Consider the following 20907-nt stretch of genomic DNA (forward strand, 5'->3'; position numbering starts at 1 on the left):
GGCTTTCTGCCCCTTCTCAAAAATTCCTGACCTCTCCCACTTTAAGAAACAGTGAAGTACAGCTGGTGGATTATATGTCTGGTCTTTTCTCCACATAGGTGGAATCACAGTATCTGTGGTTGCCTTCTTCTTCACAATTAAGTTCTTCTTTGAGCTTGCCGCACGAGTAGTCAGCTTCCTCCAGAATGAAGACCGGGAGCGCCGAGGGGACCGGACTATTTATGACTACGTGCGGGGAAATTACCTGGACCCCCGGTCCTGCAAAGTCTCCTGGGATTGGAAGGACCCCTATGAGGTGGGCCATAGCATGGCCTTCCGAGTGCATGTAAGGGAATGTTTTATCTCCACACCCATTGGGGTTTCTAGTGGCTTGCTTTTGCAGAGCCTGATTCTGCCTGTGGGTGGTACTAGATTAAAATACTATTACTGTCTTCCCTTTCCTTGTTTTCCCATCCAAAGAATTTGAGAAGGATTCAATTTTAAGTATCAGGAACTATTTTATTATACTTTTCCTAAGGAAAATGGAAGAATTTGGAAGAATTCCAAATTGGAATTCTTGGAACGTGGAAGAATTATAAACTTAATATAAAAGCATTATCAGCATAACACAAGTCAGAACATCCCCACTGCAATGTGTTTAGTCCAAAAAGCATAGTATTAAAGCTTGGCCTGAGAAAGTAAAGCTGAAGTTGAAAATGTTTGGGAGCAGAAGCAGTTGCTTCTTTTTACCTAGAATTCCCTTCATGACATTCAATTCCAATGATACAAAAGTAATTTTTTAACTTTAAAATTTGAGTCAATACTAATAAATTTCTCCAGAGGAGAGACTTCTGGCAAGAGAAGTTAATTATTCAGAAATAGAGGGTTTGATTCAGTGGTGCAATGACACAATTCATTCTTGACTACTGCACAGATAAATTTATATATTATTAATTTTCTTTAAACATTGCATTATTTGTAGCTAGGATTATTTCTCCCTGTAATACTGTGAGCAAAACTGTGAGAGTGGATGGCAGTTTGTCACACAATTCCTCTCCCTATTTCAGTGTCTGCTATTCTCCATACATAATAAATGGGTTTATCTTGGCCATAGGGGAACAGCAGTCTTTCTCTGGGCATTAACAGATGCCTTTCACTTCCCCTATGCAGTTATTCTACAAGAATGGACAGCCCTTCCCTGCTCATCGACCTGTGGGATTACGAGTTCACATCTCCCATGTTGAGTTAGCAGTGGATATTCCAGTAACCCAGGAAGTCCTTCAGGAGCCCAATTCCAATGTTGTAAAAGTGGCCTTCACTGTTCGCAAGGCTGGTCGATATGAAATCAAAGTGAAACTTGGTGGATTAAGTGTGGCCTATAGTCCCTACTACAAAATTTTTCAAGCTGGTAAGATCTTAGGGGTAGGAGTGCCAGGATGGACTTAAAAGACTTTTATAATTTGAGACCATTCCAAATGAGAATAATCCTATCATCTTTTCACTTTTACTGCCATTGTATGTTTTCCTGTATTGACAGAACCTATCTTTTATAATTATTTTCAAAACTTCAGTTCTCTGACAATTAAACCTCCTTTTGTCTCGTTATACTCTCCATATCCTTTGTACATATTACATAAGCAACCAGAGACTCTCTTGCTCTGCTTAAGATTTTCAGAAATGTAGAATCTGTACTAGAATGAAGCATATGTTTTGTTTCAGTTTGAGAGAACATTTGTGCCATATACACTGTGGTGGCATCCTTCTGAGATTGTCACTGGGCATTAGCCAATGTAATAACTACAGAATAAAGATATATAACCTTTTGGGGTTAGATCCTAAAGAAGTGTAATTAGGTTTTGGTGCTTTAATTGTAGTAACTAATTTCCTTACTCTCATAATAAAGGGCAAGGCCCTGAAAATGAAACTTGTATGATTTCCCTTTCCTTTTTGAAGCTAAATCTTTCAAATACCTTCTTTTGTAACTATTTTATTGTAATTTTTTTTTGTAAAAATGATGTCACTTGGAGACGTCACATTTTTACAAAAATCTCTTCAGTGCAGAATGAGAAAACATTCATCTCTCTTGCAATCCAGTCTGTTACTGAGGTGTGGGAGTGCAGGGTATAGGGATGGGAGCACAGTGATAGTACATGACCTTTTATTTTCTTTCATTATTTTAGTTTTGTTTTCGCTTCACTGAAAAGTCCTCAAGGAGAAACTAGTATAGAGTAGAAGTGATTTTAGCAACAACTTTTGAATTCTCTTTTTAAGTCTTTTCTCTATCATTTCACTTAGTGCTTAGATTTTGATAAAGGATTTATAGACATATGAATCCTGAATTCATCATATAAGAAAGTTCCTTTATTTCTTTCCATGTTGCGATTTAAAAGTGGTGTTTGTCCTTGGGGATGGAGAAGCCTTTAGAACACACTGTTCAAAGCAGCTCTTTGTATTGTAAAGATCCATCTGTTTTAACATCTCACTCTAAAAATTAGATCCTGTCCTCTTTATTCTAGGAATGGTGGTTCCTTCCAAGACTAAAATTGTGTGCCATTTCTCTACTCTTGTTCTGACCTGTGGGCAACAGCACACCCTTCAAATAGTCCCTCGAGATGAGTATGATAATCCTACCAACAATTCTGTGTCTTTGATAGATGAACACAATTACAGCGTATCTATTCATGAGGTGAGCTGTCCTTTTCCTATATGTTAGAGAGATTAAAGTCCTTTTGTTTTTGGTCAGCTTCTTTTCCTTATCCCATTTCTTATCTTCTTTTTATGCTAAATGATATTCTATCTCTTTTTGTAGCTTGGTCCTCCAGAAGAAGAAAGTACTGATGTCTCATTTGAGAAATCAGTGACATCCAAAAGACAGACTTGCCAGGTGTTCCTTAAGCTCACTTTGCATTCTCGGGGCTGCTTTCGTGCCTGCATTTCATACCAAAATCAGCCAATTAGCAATGGTGAATTTGATATAATTGTCCTAAGTGGTGAGTTGAAAGAATTTGAAATCTAGTCTGTTTAATACATTTCTCCTCTCTTTTAAGCTACTGAAATTTTATTACATCTTTGAGCTCTCCTTGGTTTATAGCAGTTCTTAACCTTTTTTGTAATATGAATATTTGACATTATGACAAAGCATATAAACTCCTTGTTTATACTGCCTAAAATAAAATTCACAACATTAAAAAGTGAAGTAGTTATACTCATGTACAATTATCAAAATATCTATAAAAACAATTCATAATCCCTTGAAATCTGTCCACAGGCCCCTGGTTTAGAGTCTTATAAATTAAATAATGATCTAGATATAGTTCCAGATATATTTCATGAATTTCTAGATATCTGGGCCTATATATAAAGAGATATCACCATTTAACTTTTTTGCCTATATCTATCTGTCTATCTGTCTAAACTTCTCTCTAACATGTTTCTCTAACAAGTTCTATTTTCAGTCTTTTCCTTAATGCCTTTTAGAGAATGAGAAGAACATTGTAGAACGCAATGTATCCACCTCAGGGGTCAGTATTTACTTTGAGGCTTATCTTTATAATGCCACCAACTGTGCCAACCCACAGTGGCACCTTCCACCCATGCACATGAGCTCTTCCCAACGTCGTCCTTCCAATGCCACTGAGGAGGAGGATGAAGATTCACCCTCTGACAGCCAGACCCCTGAAAAGGTGAAAAAACCTAAAAAGGTGTACTGCTATGTCTCACCCAAGGTAAAAATACCTTTATTTTTATTTTTAAATTTCTCTGCTCATTGCTTACATATTTATGGTGCTTGCCACTAAATAGGACTGTAACTTGATAGAGATTCCTTTCATGGTCTCTACTCCATTAAAGTTGGAATAGAATAATTATCTTTAACATTCTAGAAAACTAAAAAAACTTAAGTAAAAGTTGAACATACACTTGTGATAATGTGAAGTTTTTAGTAATCTGGACTGAACTTGTAACCTGTTACCATATGTTTTTAGTTCTTTTCTGGGGATGTAGTTTTCAAATATATGGGCTATGGCCGGTTTTTGAGAAAGCTCTTTAGCTGCTGGAATTTTCTTATTAGAACTAAAATCTTAGCTGGCATCTTGTGCTGTATCAAAACAAGTTGATTAAGGATAGAATTTTATAATTTCTCAGTGCATGACAAATGACTCTCTCTCTCTCCTTAGTTGGAGGGATTGGAATAGAGATACTTTGGCTGGGGTGAGAATATGAACCTCTCAAAGCAATGCTTTAGGTAGGGAGTTTTTTTCAAGTATATGAATTTTGTTTATGAATTCAGGACTTACACAAATGAGAAACTGCAAACTCCTTATTGCAGATCTGTAATCCCTATAACCCTATGACCTAAGCTAAATTTTGGGCTTATTCCATTTAACATTCTCTTGCAATTTTGACAGTTAAAGATCTAGGCTAGTGAACACTCAAATGACAGAGCCATCTTAGAACTTTTTTACTTTTTATATTATTATAAGAATAATAATTTCTCCCCTCATTTGGTTCTAAATTACATCAAGAGGGCCTTACTATTTTCTTATATGAGGGATATTTTTTTTTCCTTTTTGAAGAAAAATCCAGAAATTGTTTTCAAGTTAGTGTTCCTCTATCCCAGCTGAACCCCAGGTATGGAAGCTACAGAGTCAATTTCTTCAAGATAAGAGGTTGTTGCATGGAACTCCCTTGTTTAAAAAAAAAAAAAAAATCTAGAACTGAAAATGACCTTGGAGTCTCTTTAGTCTAGCCCTCTCATTTGAGGGCTGAGAAAATAGACTCAAGGAGGAAGGAAGGGATGATGTTAAGCAACTTTAATTTGTCTAAGGGCATATAAGAAGTAGAGTGATGATTTGAACTTTGAAGAATTTCTCAATCTTGAGCCTTGAGCAGTAATTATTATTGCAGTAAGAAATGTGGTTTAAACTTTAATGAAACTTAAATTCCAATGACCTGAGGTCAGTTTAAAAAAATTTCTTTTGCTTTATTTTGTTTCTGCTTTCTTGGCCCATCAGCAACTCTCAGTGAAAGAATTCTACCTAAAAATCATTCCTTGGCGCCTCTACACTTTTAGAGTATGTCCTGGGACAAAGGTATGTGGAGTTTTGTGTTTTTTCCATATTAAATAATTTTTTCTTTATAAAAATTATTTTTCTGTCTTGCCCAGGCTGGAAATGCAAGATTTTTATATTGTCCCAGTCCCATTATGATTGACATAGGAGCTTTTACCTGCTCTGTTCCTAACATGGAGTAGTTTGCCTTTACATAGGCAACTTGGTAACATCTTTACTCTCTCTTCCCCTATACTGTCCCTCTCTGCCAGTGCCTTGCTAATCCTCCTGTCCCCAACATTCATGCTGAATTTAGTCAATTTAGCCCATTGCAGGTCAGAATACCTGCGCTCAGGAGATCCTCCAGCCTCAGCCAGACCCCTGTAATAGTAGGGATTATGTGATATGCACCACCATGCCTTATTCTTTATTTTTTTTCCCTGGGAGAGCTTCTGATGGATCTGGAGGTTGTCACTGTACATAGAATCTGCTGCCAAATGAAAGAACATTATCTCTACTAGAAAGCTTTATGACTATGTAAATTATAGAAAGAAATATCCCATAGGAATTGTAGGCAATTCAAAATACTCTAACACTAACAGTTTATTAGTGCTAGAGTTTGCCCATAAGATTTATATTAACAGAAGGAGTTCACTCAAGTCTTTATTTTGTTCAGTTATCCTATGTTGAATATTAACCCACAGACTCAGCATTTATATACATCCTTTTACTCCTTTCCCTATATAGACTCAGAGAAATCATAAGATTTTTCCCAGAAGCTGGAATGGATCATTGTGTTAAGAGTAAGCTTCCGTCAAGCAACTTAAACAGACTTATTTTTTGCTAACTCATGGCAGCTAGACCCATCTGCTGTTCTTCTCAAAATCCTTAACCTGTAATCTTAGGATTAAAAGGGACTTTCAAAAACAACTCTAAACTTTCTTCATCCTGAGCTGCTTGCTGGTAGAAGTATATGGAGCTACTCATGTCTTTTGTCGTCAAATTCTGTTCCTCACCTCTGATGAACAAAATTATTTTGAACTCAGATTTTGTGAGAACTCAAAGCAGTGTTTTGGAGTAGTGGTGCTTGCTGAAGGGTCACCCTGCTTCAGCACGATGCACTAGACTTTCTTTGATGGTGTATGTCCAGCTTGTGGCATGGTGGGTTTTGCTGGGTTGAACTGGCAGATTAATAGTTCTGACATTGAATTTATGTGTTTTTTTTTTTTTGTTTGTTTGTTTGTTTCTTACAGTTTTCATACCATGGACCTGATCCTGTGCATAAACTGCTCACACTAGTGGTAGATGATGGGATCCAGCCTCCCGTAGAACTTAGTTGTAAAGAAAGGAATATCTTAGCAGCCACTTTTATCCGTTCTCTCCATAAAAACATAGGTAAATTGGCTTGGAATTTTTAATGAGATGTAATGTCTGGGCTAGCTCTCTAGAGGGCCTCAGGATCAGTCATTGGTCTTTAGGTGGAGAAATGAAGGAGACAGGAGAGCTGCCATGTGGCTGGTCCAAGATGGAGTCTGGAGCATGATGTCTTCTCTGTGGCTTAGAGCTGCTGCTGAGATAGTGTGACTGAGAGTTGCTACTAAGAGCTGTGCCCGAGAGAGCCCTCTGTTTCTGGGACTCCCTTAAATACCCCAGCATGACTACATCACTGTACCACACTGGGCATGCACAGTTGTAGGATATCACATCATCACATTACCCTAAGTATACGCCAACTAGACTGACCACATCATTATATTACATCAAGTATGTGCTTAGAGAACCACCATCTCACATAGAGTAGGTACTTAACTACAAACACCCTGCTGTCTTAGACTCAAATACACCCTTTCAGAGTTCTGCCCCGCTACAGTTACTAACAACCCAAGGTGTAAGAATGTAGAATTGTATTTCCTAGACACATTAATGGGGATTGTGACCGTAATGGGTCCTACTGTTTCCCAGGAGGCTCAGAGACCTTTCAGGACAAGGTGAATTTCTTCCAGCGAGAGCTTCGGCAGGTGCACATGAAAAGGCCACATTCGAAAGTCACATTGAAGGTCAGCAGACACACCCTCTTGGAATCTGTAAGTATTGTTTTATTTCTTAGAAACTCCAAAGATCCTTTTGGGCTTCTGATTATAGTCAGAGTCTTCCAACTTTTTGTTCAAAGTGGTCTTCTCTGTAATTCTCTCTTTGGAGTATAGTGGTTGGAGAACTAGATTAGACAGCATAATGAGTTTAAAACCTAAATAAAAAAAGCTTTTAAGAAATATTACATATGTGTATAGGGTGGGAAGAAATAGTTAAAATTATTAAGGAAATAAACTACTTGTTAATAGAAGAGAAGAGATGGTGTTGAGCTAAAAGGAAAATATTTTTCTTATACCAATGGTCCATCAGAAAATGGGTATCTCTTAACATTTTTCTCAGTTGCATCTGGCTTCTGTCCAAAAACTCTTGAGTATTTGGCTCTGGATATCTCAGTTGAAAGTTTCTTTTCCTTTACCAAGTTCTTACTGTTTCCTCATTTCCTATCTTGCCCTCTTAGCTCTATAGTTAAAGTTGTTTTGTGGATACAGAGGCCTTCATGCTAGAAACTAGAGGTTATCCTTGGTTATTTTAGTGACTTGGGTAGTTTTCATTGTTCACTTCTCTGGACCTTAATTTTCATAGCAGTAAAGTTGAAGTTACAAGCTCAAAATTTTAATATTTTTTAAAGAATCAATTTGCTTTGAAGCTCTATGTTCTGTATATATGTAATATTTTTAAATTAGTTCCCTTCCAATATGACATTTTTTATTGATGTTGAGTTTGAATAGGCACAACCTTGCTTTTGATCTCAGCATTTCTGTGATGCCTATATGTTGATAATTTTCTCTTTCATTGCCCCTTAGTCTCTGAAAGCCACTCGGAATTTCTCCATTTCAGATTGGAGTAAGAATTTTGAAGTAATTTTTCAGGATGAAGAAGGTAACTTGGGAGTTTTTAGTTTCTATTTTTGAAAATTTTTCCCTCTTGAGAGAAAAAAATAAGCAACAAAGCTGGAAAGGAACAATAACATTCTGGATTGAAATGATAGAATAGAGCCTAAGGAACATGAACAAGGGAAAGTCAAAAGAGGAGGTGTAAAAGTTTGGAGTCTAGAGTTTTTATTGACTGGCAGGCAAAGGGAAGTGAACTGCTTTTCTAGTTTTTTTGTCTTTTTGTGCATCTACACTAGGGGGCACAATTTAGTGGTCTAATAGTCGTTATTCTATAGATGGGGTCAGCTTCATAAACCTTTGTATTTTAGGGGTGTGTGTGTGTGTGTGTTTGTGTTTTAGGGGGAAAGGGGAAGGTGGGAGAAGAGTAGACAGAGAGGGAATAGAACAAAACAGAAAAAATAAAGGACATTAAATCACTGTAAACCCCAAACTGATTTTTCTTTGTTTTATTGTCCAGCTCTGGATTGGGGAGGCCCTCGTCGGGAATGGTTTGAGCTAACCTGTCGAGCATTGTTTGACACTACCAATCAGCTCTTCACTCGATTCAGTGACAACAACCAAGCTCTGGTGAGTCTGTGGCTTTCCTTTAGCAGGAAACTGTGCATCAAATAGACAAACCAATAATGTAATGTTTGGGCTAGCTCTCTGGAGGGCCTCAAATCAGTCCCTTGGTCTTTAGGTGGAGAAGTGAAGAAGACAGGAAAGCCACCTGATCAGGCAGTGTTGGTTTAGTAGTCTAAAGAACATGGTTTTTTCTTGGTCTTGATGTTGATTCTGTAAGTGAACTAATCAGGCTGTTTCCATTCTTTTTATCTATAGTTTTGGCATCTCTAAAATGGGAAGCATTTTACTTATTTACAGATCACCCATTCAAATGAAAGATATAATAATGCAATCACTACCATTACTACTTATTAAATGATATTCTAGTTCAGGTTCTCTTCTCAAAGAATACCTCAGTCAACAAAACCTGGATCTTTGATCTCAGTACCACAGAAATAGACTTTAAGTGGGAGAATTCAAAGGGTTAGTATTCATACTCAGCAAGTATTGCATTTTTTGTATAGGAAAAGATTTAAGATAAGTTTTCAGCTGTAAATTGCTCAGAAAAAACTGTCCCAGATCAGAGAGAGAAATTTACATACAGTAACAAAAAAACCCCCTCAAATATGCTGGAACTACAGTTAGAATTATACAGGACCTTTCAGAGGTTACAATAAAAGACCACAGGTTCTGGAACAATTATTAAAAATCAAAAAAACTAGGGTTGCACCTGAAAATATATCCAATAAAATTAAGTATAACATTGAATAAAGAAAATGATCATTGAGTGAACTGTCAGATTTTCAGGATTTTGTCTCAAGACTGAATACAATTGAAAATTTAACATATAAGGTCTAATATCAAAAACTAATTTCAAGGACTCATTAAGGACAAACTATGTTTTATATGTGGAAATGTAAGTCATATTTAAAAGTGTCATTAGTAATTGGGTGGTCTAAAAGAAAGATTGGGGTAAAACTGAGTATGATACGATTCTAAAAAAGCAGATCTGTCCAGGAAAAGGTAAAAACAGTAATTATGCTATAGGAATGAGGTACAAAAACAAGAATCAGAATCAGAATTAGATGGAGGGCAAGTAGTTCTGAAATCCTGTTCACATTGGGAAAGGGTTAAAGAGGAGCAATACATATACTCAGAAAAGCATAACACTCTCCAAAATTTACAGAGAATAAGAGGGGAAGGAAATAGCATAAGGTGGAGTATAAAAGAGTATGTAGATTAATGGAAATTTAATAAAGAGGAAGGGAAAGTGTGGGAGGAGAAGATAAGCAAGAAATCCATAGTGGGAGAAGGGGAGGTTAAATAATAGCAAGTAAATAGCACATAGAAGTAAAGTAGAAGAACTAGCAGGGATAGGAAACAAGAGATATATACAAATACAATAAAAGTGGTCATGGGTGGAATTTTATTAGAAAAAATGTAGAGGTTGTAATCATTGATCTCAGACATAGACATTAAAAAAAAGATTCAGTTGAGAGAAATCTACATTTTATATTAGCTATATTACTATTTTAGATGTATAGTCATTTATATGCCTCTGTGTGTGTGTATGTATATGTTTATGTAGGTAGGTATACGTAGGAATATGTGTACGTGTATATACAAATATATCCAAGTTTAGAGGAGGTGGGAGGGGAGGAAAGGGGAAAAGAAGAATAATGTAAAAAGTGTACAGCAGAGAACAAAAGAAAATCTACAAGGAATCAAAAAGATGTACAATTATGAATTCAGTGTCTTCTATTATATGTTTTTCTGAAATGGAAATATATTGTTACATATTTTGAATCTTTCCTTATGTTCTGTTGGGCATATGACAATTTTTTTTCTTTATCTGTCTTTTTCTATTTTGTTTTTTTTTATTTTGCATTTAAGTTTTAAATAAATACATTAAAAATAAAATAAAATAAAACATTTTAAATCTTTGTTCTTCAAAAATCTTCTCTTTTAAATAATTTTTAATTTTTTTTGCTAGCTTTTCTATCACTTTCATTTTTGAATATATCCTTCCAGTGATCCCTACCCATCAAGCCATTCCTTGTAAACAGAATAAAAAATAGGAAAAAAAAACGTTCAGCAGAATAAAAACTAATTAGCTAGCACATCAGCCATAGTTAAATGATATATGTAGTGTTACATACCTTTAGTTACCTACTTTTGCAAATAAGGAAAGGATACATTTTGACTTTACATTAGTTTTTTTTTTAAATATAAACTTGATTTTTAATTGTATAAAAGTATGCCTACAAAATATGTAGAATGTAGTAAAAGTTATGACACAAAACTGAAGATAGGCTCCATGAGCATTGTTATAAGTTCATTAAGATCTAACTAGTAAATGAAGCAAAAATCACCAGTTTTTATTAGATTCAGGAACCAACCCCCTGTTCTTTCCTAGGGAGAGAGGAAGAAGGAGAAAGAAGGACCCTGATGAGGGTATAAATGATTTGATTTACTGAACACCTTCTTCACGGGTTAATTGAGAGAGAAAGAAATCTGATCCCTGGTAAGAGGCAATAAGATGTAGAGACACAAAGGTGATGTAATAGCAAAAGCCCCAGATTTCAGACAAGGATTCCACTTCTGGCCCTCAATTTCTTCTTTTTTAAAAAAATAAGGAATAATACTACTTATTATTGTAATAGGATTGTAAAGAAAATGTTTTATAAACTTTAAAACATTATGTAAATATATGCAATGACTTCTGTAATGACTGGTCAGTAGGTTTTGTCATTCAGTAAAACAGCGGCTATTTAGGGAAAGAAGAAAAATCCTACACTGACTCAAACATCCTTTGTGAAAGAGAAGAAAATATATCATAGATATGTTTCATTCAGTATGCAATTTGTATTACCTCTAGAAAGCAAAGAAACTCTAAGCTAGAATGGGTTGTAATTCAAGAGGGAAGAGGGAAAGAAAGAGAAACAGAAATTTCAGATTTCACCATCATACTACAGAGCTCTGTCATATGAACTATATCAAAAAATCTGAGTTGTTGAAATGGTACAGATACATCCTGGTAGCATCTTGGAATGGGGAAAATTACTAAGTTATATTTAAGATCACTCTAGTCTTTTTTCATCAGCTTCTCAGAAGGTAACTAAGTATAAAAGGTTAGTCATCCCTGTCTTGTACTAGAATGTGAAAGGATCTTAGAATAAAGAGGCATGGCAGAATATGATAGGAAGGACTTTATCTTGAAGAGTTCTTATTCAAGGCAATCCAAAGTCTGAAGAAGGACCCAATTTAATTTAAAGGAGAAATAGGATTTGGAGCTGGATTAGAAGGACAGGGAGGTTGGGCCCCAAGCTCTTGATTAAGCTGGTTAGATTTTTCAAATTAAAAAAAAATTGATATTTTTGCTTTTACATTAAATATTTTTTTCAGTTTATAACTCTGTCCAGCCCAGATAGTCATATCTTATAACAAATAATAAGAAAAATAAAGTTCAGAATAACTAAACATATCAGTCCAGAATTATATGTAGTATTCCACACTCTCCTCTTACCTCTGCAAAGAAAGGAGACAAGTATGCCTTTACTTTGAATTACTTAGTGACTAAAAGGCCTAAATTACTTTAAAAATAAAAAAGACTGGCAATTTTGAGGAATTTTCAGTAATGACACTGAGTTCCTTTTTCTTTAGGATCTCTCCTAATCCTGGGATTGAGGGACAGAGCCATTGAAATTTGTTTTCTCTTGAACAGGTGCATCCAAATCCTAACCGACCTCCACATCTCCGGCTAAAGTTATATGAGTTTGCTGGGCGACTTGTAGGCAAGTGTCTCTATGAATCATCTTTAGGAGGAGCTTACAAGCAACTGGTACGAGCTCGTTTTACTCGTTCATTCCTGGCTCAAATCATAGGACTTCGAATGCATTACAAGGTAACACAGCTAGGTATATGTTTTCCACAGTAAAGCTGCAGGCATCTATTCAGATTGATTCAGTTCAGCAAACACATATTAAGCACTTTCTGTATGCAAGGCACTGGTACTGCTGAAAATATAAAGATAAATAAGAATCAAAGTCCCTACCTTCAAGGGAAATTTACATTGTACTGGGGGATGTGACATGTTAACAGATAATTAAATGTAAGATAATTTGAACAGATCAGGAAAATTAACAACTAAGAAGATGGAAATAAAATGTGAGCTGAGTCTTAGAAGACAGCCCCCTCACTTTCACTTCTTATAATGCCTGGTTTCCTTTAAGTATGTGAAACAGCTTGGACAAAGACAGGTAGCTAAGATATGGAATGCTGGAATCAGAAAATGGCAAATAGGCCATGTCGAATGAAATATGTTTAAAGGATAGTAATGCAAAATGTCTGGAAAGGGGATATGAAAACATATCAGAAAGGACTTTAAATTATAAGGTAAGAGGTTCTTTTGTCCTAGAGTTGATAGAAAGTCATGGAAGATTTTTGAGTTGTGAGAATGACATAGGAAAACCTATGTTTTTAGGAAAATCATTTTGATAGCTTTGTAGAATATAGTTGGAAAAGAGAGGGACTAGAAGCAGGAAGACCAGTTAGGTAATCTAGGTATAATCTAGGTAAGAAAGGTGAAGGTGGAGGTAATGCAGTGGTTGTATGAGATGCAGAATATACTTATGGATGGATGGATAATTGATAAGATCAAGTAATTAAATAGATATGAAAGATGAGAGAAATGACAGAGTTGAAAATTACTTAAGATTGTGAACCTAAGTGACTAGAAGAATAATGTTGCTCTCAAGAAAAATATTCAAGAGAATAGGTTGGTTTAGAGAGGAAAATAATGAATTCCGTATTAGATTTCCTGAGTTTGAGTTATTTGTGGTACATACTGTAGAGATGCCCAATAAGCGACTGGTGATGTTGGTTTGGAGCTCAGGAGATAGAGTTGGTCAGCTCTAGTTGTCTAGTAGGAGCAGAAGCCAGATTGTAAGGGAATTAGTGGTGAGAAATAGAGGCAATGCATTTAATTGAGTAAGGAAGGAGAGAGATGACAATGGCTTTAAAAGGCAGGCAATAAGATCTTTTTTTAAAAAACTTAAAAAATATTTTTTTAATTCTGAATTCTCTCCCATCTTCTTGTCCTACCTCCACTTATTAAGAAGGCAAGAAATAGGGTACTCATTTTATATAAGAAATTATACAAAACAGTTCTACTTGTGAAAGAAAAAAAAAACAAGAAAAAGAAAATGAAAAAAGTATACTGCAATTTCATTCAGAGGTCATTGGTCCTCTCTCAGGAAATGCATTTTTCATCATGAGTCCTTTGGAATTGTCCTGAATTGTTGTATTGATCTGATTAGCTATTCCTTTTGGTGTTGTAGTTATAATTTTTTTTTTGTTGTTATTGTGTTTGATGTTCTGCTCAATTTATTTTCTATCCAATTCATATACATTTTTCCAGGTTTTCTAAAACCATCTTTGCTTTCATTCCATCATAATGATAGCACAACTTGTTCAGCCATTCCTCAATTGATGGACATTCCTTCAGTTTCTAATTCTTTACCATCACAAAAAGAACTGCTATAAATATTTATATATTTATATATATATATAAGTCCTTTTCTTTTTTCTTTGATCTTGATCTTTTTATGGTTTAGAATTAGGAGTGATATTACTGAATTGAAAGGTTTGAATTGTTTTAGAGGCCTTGGTTATGGTTCCACATTATTCTCCAGAATGGTTGGACCAGTTTACACTCCACCATCAGCAATGTTATTACTGTTCTAAGTTTTCTACATTCCCTCTAATATTAGCTATTTTCATTTTCTGTTATGTTAGGCGCTCTGATGGGTATGAGGTAAATTCAAAATTATTTTAATTTTCATTTCTCAAAGCATTTTAAAATATGGTTATTGATAGCTTTGACTTCTTTCCTCTGAAAACTGCCTGATCATATCCTGTGACTTATTGTTGGGGAATGGCTCTTATTTTTATAATTTTTTTTTAATATAAAATTGCCTTGGTTCCCTATATATTTGAGAAATGGGACTTTTATCTGAGAAATTTGGTGTAAATTTTGCTGACCATTCCCTCACTTCTCCCCCCCCCCCCCTTTTTTCTTGCTCTCCTTCTAATTTGGTTGCTTTGTTTTTATGGGAAACCCTTTTAATTTCATATAATAAAAGTTTTCTGTTTTACTCCCTATGATCTTCTTTATCTCTTGTTTGGTCATAGATTCTTCCTTTATCCATAGATCTGACAGGTACAATTTTCCATGTCCTCTAATTTACTTAAGGTAAGGATCCTAAATTCTGCCTAATTGTATTCTAGTTTTCCCAGTAATTTTCATTAAATTACGAGTTTTTCCCCCAAAACTTAAATCTTTGAATTTATCAAACACTAGTTTATTATAGTAATTTGCTATTGTATATTGTGTGCTTAATCTATTTCACTGATCCACCACTCTATTTCTTAGCCAGTACCCAATTCTTTTGGTAATTATTGTTTTGTAATATAGTTTGAAATCAGATACTGTTAGTTTGCCATCCTTCATATTTTTTTCACTGATTCTCTTACTATTTAGAAATTTGGTAGGACTCCCCTTTTTACTTCAGAGAGGTTAAAGATGAAAGTTGAGAAAAGGCTACTATATTTTGTAATTAAGAGATCATGGGGATTTTGGAAATTTCAGTTGAATATTGAGATAGAAAACCAAGTTGCAGAGGGTTTGTTATTGTTGTTTGTCCTTTGTTCTTGAAAAGGACCATGACATCAGGGAGATAATGTCATGGTATGTAAATAAATTAGATTTTAGTGAGGGAGGGCTGCCTCACTTTCTTCTCCAGAGCCATCTGAGTCAGATGGCAAGACACAGAACCAAGGGTTTAAAATCCAGTGAGAGGAGAGGAAATAGAAGTACCGTTTGTTGCTTTCTCAAAAAAAGTTGATGAGAAGAGGTGATGAAATATAGAATGATAGCTAGTAAGTGAGAATTTTAAAAATAAAGGAGAGATAGGTATGTTTGTAGGCAGCAGTGAAGGAGACAGGAAATAGGGAGAAGTTGAAGTTTGTGATAGAAGGTAAGTCTTTTGGAGAATATGGGATAAGATTAAGGACACATGTATAAGGATTTTCTTTGATAAGAAGGATCTTGTCTTCAGAGAGGAGGAGTGAAATAGGAGATGGTCTTCATCTGAGTGATTTGAGAAGAAAAGGAAGTATATGAAGGCATGAGGAGATAAGGAAAGAATTGGAATTTTATTTATGTCAGAGAAAAATAAAGAGCATACTATGCAGCAGAAAGGTCCCAGTCAAGATCATTCCCCAAATGATAAATGATCAAAAGATATGAACAATTTCAGAAGAAGTAATCAAAGCCATATGAGAAGGGGCTCTAAATCATTATTGATTGAAGGAAAGCAAGTTGAAACAATTCTTGTACCTATTAGATTGACTAATAGCATAGAAAAAGAACATGACAGATGTAGAGGATGTGGGAAAAATGAGACATTTATGTATTGTTAATGGAGTTGTGAACTGATTCAACTATTATGTAGAGCAATTTAGAACTATGCCAAAAGATATATATACCCTTTGATGTATCAGGAGCACTGTTACGTCTGTATCCAAAAAGAGATTTAAAAAATAAAAGTTTAATGGAATGTATATGTATGGAAAACTTATAACATTTCTTTTCTGTTGGCAAGGAATTAGAAAGTGGGAGGATGCCTATCAACTGGGAAATGGCTGAACAAATTCTTCTATGTGATTGTGTTGGAATACTATTTACTATAAGAAATGATAAGCAGGATGCTCTCAGAAAAACCTGGAAAGTCTTACATGAGTTGATGCAAAGTGAAATGTACTGTGTACAAAGTAACAGCAATTCTGTGAGATGATCAGCTGTGAATGATTTAGTATTTTCAACAATACAGTGATGCAAGATGACTTTGAAGAACTTATGGTGGAAAATGCTATTCATCTTCAGAGAAAGAATTGATAGATTTTGAATACAGATTGAATTTTCTCACTTTCATTATTTTTCTTGATTTTTTTTTGGTCTGTTTTCTTTCATAATATGATTAATATAGAAATATGTTTCGCCTGACACCATTTTATATACTATATAAAAATTGCTTGCCTTTTGTGGAGGAGGGCAAGAGAGAAAATTTGGAATTCAAGGCTTTAAAAAAAAATGTTTAAAAAAAATTTTACATGTAATTAGGGAAAAAGAAAATAGTAAATTAATGTAAACCAAAAAAAAACCCCAAAAAGATTAAATAACATAAATAAGATCCTATCTAGAGCCTTTCCTTAGAGATAGGGAAGTGAAAAGGACAGAGGTTCCTTTCCTATACCAAGCTCACTTTTGTTAAAGAGCTAGTATTCATGTTTGTCTTCCCTATTTCTCTTTTTCCTCAGTACTTTGAAACCGATGATCCAGAATTTTATAAATCCAAGGTTTGTTTCATTCTCAACAATGACATGAGTGAGATGGAACTGGTTTTTGCAGAAGAGAAATACAATAAATCAGGGCAGCTGGATAAGGTAAGATGCAGGACTAAACCCCAAACCTATTCATTATACTAGCATAGAGAAGCCTGAGAGCTTCTTCCTTAGTCTCTAGTGATAAAGGAATGCTTATCTAGCTATCAGTTATTGAACAAATTACTCCTTTTACCACTTGGTATAATCTTCTTGTTCCCCGTAGAAAAAAGAGACATATAGATATGGGGATAGAAAACTTCTAATTTTAACACTAGAAGAAATGTTAGGAATCATCTTATCTATAGAATAAGAAATTGAGACTATGATACTTGCTGATGGTCTCACAGTTACTTAGTGGTAGAATTAGGGTAAAAAGCTATGCTTCTTAATGACATTTCTTGTTATTATCACTATATTTTTGGAGAAAAGAGTACAGAATAGTTTAGGAAAGCAGCTATCCTCACTTTGGGAACTCCCTCTAATTCTGTAGCCTGGAGTAGCAGAATTCTATGGAGTATCTGTAATTTTTCCTTTCTGTGATATTTAAATACTCTCTACTACTGTTTCCTCTGCTTCTTGGGTAGTCTATAGACTCACGACTTAGTTGAGGGATAGTTACTGTAACTGAGATCAGTAGTGATTGAATCTTTGACTGCTGAGAGAGGTTGAGACATTCAGCAATAAATTTAGTATTATTCCCTTCTATAGCAGCATCCATGTAATGTGACCAGAACCAAAAAAAAACACATCCAGAAATGCAATCTGTGGAAATAACCACTGTTATAACACAGAAATAATGAAGGGGTTGTTGAGTTTGAAAAAATATATTGAGAAGGGTGCTTAATGAGAAGTGAGAACTTGTAGTGAACTATAATGGTCAAATTTTTGTATATCACCATTTTTTACCAATCCTCAAATCTCACTCTCTTTCAGGTTGTCGAGCTCATGACTGGGGGAGCTCAAGTCCCAGTCACTAATGCAAATAAAACTTTTTACCTAAATTTATTGGCACAATACAGGCTGGCCAGCCAAGTGAAAGATGAAGTAGAACATTTTTTGAAAGGTAAACTTTTGTCTGCTCTTTTTGGTTTGATAGTTATAACATACTTAACAACATTGTAGATTTGACTTTATTTTGGCTACTCTGTTTCAGGCCTGAATGAATTAGTTCCTGAAAACCTTTTGGCTATTTTTGATGAGAATGAACTTGAGGTAAGTGCTTGAATTCCTGAGGCCCTGCCTTGATTTATGGCACCAAGCATAAGATCTAGCACATAAGAAAAGTTCAATAAGTATTTCTTGAATTAATGTGTATGTTTATAAGTAATTATTTTATTGAGTGTCTGATATGGAATACAGTAGGAAAGCCCTTAATAAAGGAGTCATCTTTATTTTTGCCTACCTTCTCTTCATTTAATACTTCTTAAGTCTTTCTTGCTTCATTAGACTATAGTAATGGAGACTTTAAAAATGATCAGTCATCTAGAATGAATGATAAGGTTGGATGAGTCAATGAACAGATGGTTCGGCATCTGCACTGTTGAAGGGGGTATTAACTTGGATATAATTAGATTCCTTGAGGTACTTAGGGGCTCATTTTATGATGTCCAGGGTTTTCCCCTAAACATCGGGAACTTTGAAACTTCATTAAGTTAAGTTATAGGTTTGATAACATCAACCTGTAAGCAGCTTTTAAAAGTAGCCTTTAATGACATTTGGGACAACACCATCATATTATACATGATATATACATATTTCAGATTTTGTAACAAACAGAAAATAACTATTGTAGATAAGAACTACTTGATGAACAGAATTGAAGTCCATACTCTCTGTGAGAAGAACATTGAGTTTGCAATTTACAGATGATTACTTTTACACCTACAATTTAAGTGAAGTTCGTGACTGAAAAGTCTAGAATTTTTAAAAATGCCTGGATTTGAAACATTTAGAAGTTTTTAAAGTGGCTGAATTTTTTTTTTTAATAGATACGATGCATCCTGCAAAATGGGAATGTTGTTTTGAGGGAATGGGGAGAGGTAGGGTTACAGATCAGGGCCTCAGCAGCCTTGTTAACAGAATTTTCTTAGATTATGATGTGGTAACTTTTGGGTGATTTGTATAGCATTTGTGTATTATCTGGTATGGTGAACACTTGGATATAGAATCTAAGTGAAATTGACATTAATTGCCTGAAGTTTCTAACAGGCAAGTAATTTAAGAACTTATTTTAGGGTCGAGGAATTCTTAACTCTTGCTCTTGAGAAATGTTTATTACTACATTTGAATTTACTTTTATCATATTTATGCATTTTGGAAGAAGGGGAAGAAAAGTTCTTTAATTTTAAACTTCTTTTAATTGGTTAGTCGTACTGACATTTTTTGGTAGTAGGAAGAGGTTTTAGTTAGGTCTAGTGTTTGTATAGCATATGAGTGCTGTATCTTCATCTTCAGCTACTATGTATTGAATATCTTTCAGATTTTGAACCAAGCAAGAACATCATTTGAGCTCTGAAATTATTAATGTTCTGATGTTTTCTATTATCCCCAAGATACTATAGTTTTCCATTTATATGATTGAAGGAAGGGAAAGTTAAGGACTAAAGGTGACAGAATTAAAATTTAATTTTAAAATGACTGCAGGCAGGAAAGAAGATATGTCAAAAACATTCAGGATTGGTTTGAGTGCTTCCGTTGAGGAATAAATACCTCTTTGCTTCCTTCTTCATGCCCTGCTCTATATGAGTCTAGAAGGCCCTTGTTCACTTTTGTCGTTTCTCTTCACAGAAATAACTAGCAATTACATTTTGCCCCTAGGACTTTTGATGTTATGACTTTGCATTTTTACTTACCTTATTCTCCTGTGATACTATCTCTTTATTCAAGATTTTTTCACATTGGCCTAGGAAATGGCTAGCATTTAAATATGTTTTAATCTTTGATGGTGTCATTACTTGAATAAAATATAGAAAAGATCATCTGAGAAGGCCCAATGGAAATTATGCCCTTTGTTTATAACATTGAGTTGATGAGTATGCTCCCATTAATTTTTGTCAATCTCCTTTTAGCTGCTGATGTGTGGTACTGGTGATATCAATGTCTCTGACTTCAAGGCACATGCTGTGGTGGTGGGAGGTTCATGGCATTTTAGGGAAAAGGTAAGTAGAAAAAACTTATTTTTTTTAATATTTAAAAAAAATTTTAATAGGACTTTATTTTTCCAGTTACAATTGAAGATAGTTTTCAACATTCATTTTTGTAAGATTTTGAGTTCCAAATATTTTTCTTCCTCTTTCTCTTATCTCTTCCCTTCCCAAGACAGCAAACAATCTGAAATATGTTACACATATACAATCATTTTTATTTGTTTATTTATTTAATATTATAGCTTTTTATTTAGTAGTTATATGCACAGATAATTTTATAGCATTAACAACTGCCAAACCTTTTGTTCCAACTTTTTCCCTCCCCACCCCCCCACCCCTTCCCCCAGATGGCAGGTTGACCAATACATGTTGAATATGTTAAAATATAAATTAAATACAAAATAAGTATACATGTCCAAACAGTTATTTTGCTGTATAAAAAGAATCGGACTCTGAAGTAATGTACAATTAGCCTGTGAAGGAAATCAAAAATGTAGGTAGACAAAAATAGAGGGATTGGGACTTCTGTGTAATGGTTCTTAGTCATCTCCCAGAGTTCTTTCACTGGGAGTAGCTGGTTCAATTCATTCCTGCTCCATTGGAACTGATTTAATTCATCTCATTGCTAAAGATGGCCAGGTCCATCAGAATTGATCATCATATAGTATTGTTGAAGTATATAATGATCTCCTAGTCCTGCTCATTTCATTCAGCATCAATTCATGTAAGTCTCTCCAGGCCTTTCTGAAATCATCCTGCTGG

General features: G+C 34.8%; 1 protein-coding gene across 3 annotated transcripts in view; it reads left to right on the forward strand.

Moving 5' to 3' along the window:
* The window catches only part of AREL1 (apoptosis resistant E3 ubiquitin protein ligase 1), a 66935-nt gene that overhangs the window by 39673 nt on the left and 6355 nt on the right, over positions 1 to 20907 (forward strand). For 2 of the 3 annotated variants that reach the window (XM_051977597.1, XM_051977598.1), the window contains exons 4-18: positions 99 to 325; positions 1150 to 1387; positions 2496 to 2665; positions 2789 to 2969; positions 3457 to 3704; positions 4992 to 5069; positions 6281 to 6422; positions 6990 to 7111; positions 7922 to 7997; positions 8469 to 8578; positions 12279 to 12458; positions 16934 to 17059; positions 17933 to 18062; positions 18153 to 18211; positions 20068 to 20157. In XM_051977597.1, the coding sequence (XP_051833557.1) occupies positions 99 to 325; positions 1150 to 1387; positions 2496 to 2665; positions 2789 to 2969; positions 3457 to 3704; positions 4992 to 5069; positions 6281 to 6422; positions 6990 to 7111; positions 7922 to 7997; positions 8469 to 8578; positions 12279 to 12458; positions 16934 to 17059; positions 17933 to 18062; positions 18153 to 18211; positions 20068 to 20157 (2177 nt within the window). The remainder of the gene's footprint in view (positions 1 to 98; positions 326 to 1149; positions 1388 to 2495; positions 2666 to 2788; positions 2970 to 3456; positions 3705 to 4991; positions 5070 to 6280; positions 6423 to 6989; positions 7112 to 7921; positions 7998 to 8468; positions 8579 to 12278; positions 12459 to 16933; positions 17060 to 17932; positions 18063 to 18152; positions 18212 to 20067; positions 20158 to 20907) is intronic. The other variant, XM_051977599.1, reaches the window with a different exon arrangement.

This window comes from Antechinus flavipes, chromosome 2 (genome assembly GCF_016432865.1).
Source record: "Antechinus flavipes isolate AdamAnt ecotype Samford, QLD, Australia chromosome 2, AdamAnt_v2, whole genome shotgun sequence".
In the NCBI taxonomy this organism is placed as follows: domain Eukaryota; kingdom Metazoa; phylum Chordata; class Mammalia; order Dasyuromorphia; family Dasyuridae; genus Antechinus; species Antechinus flavipes.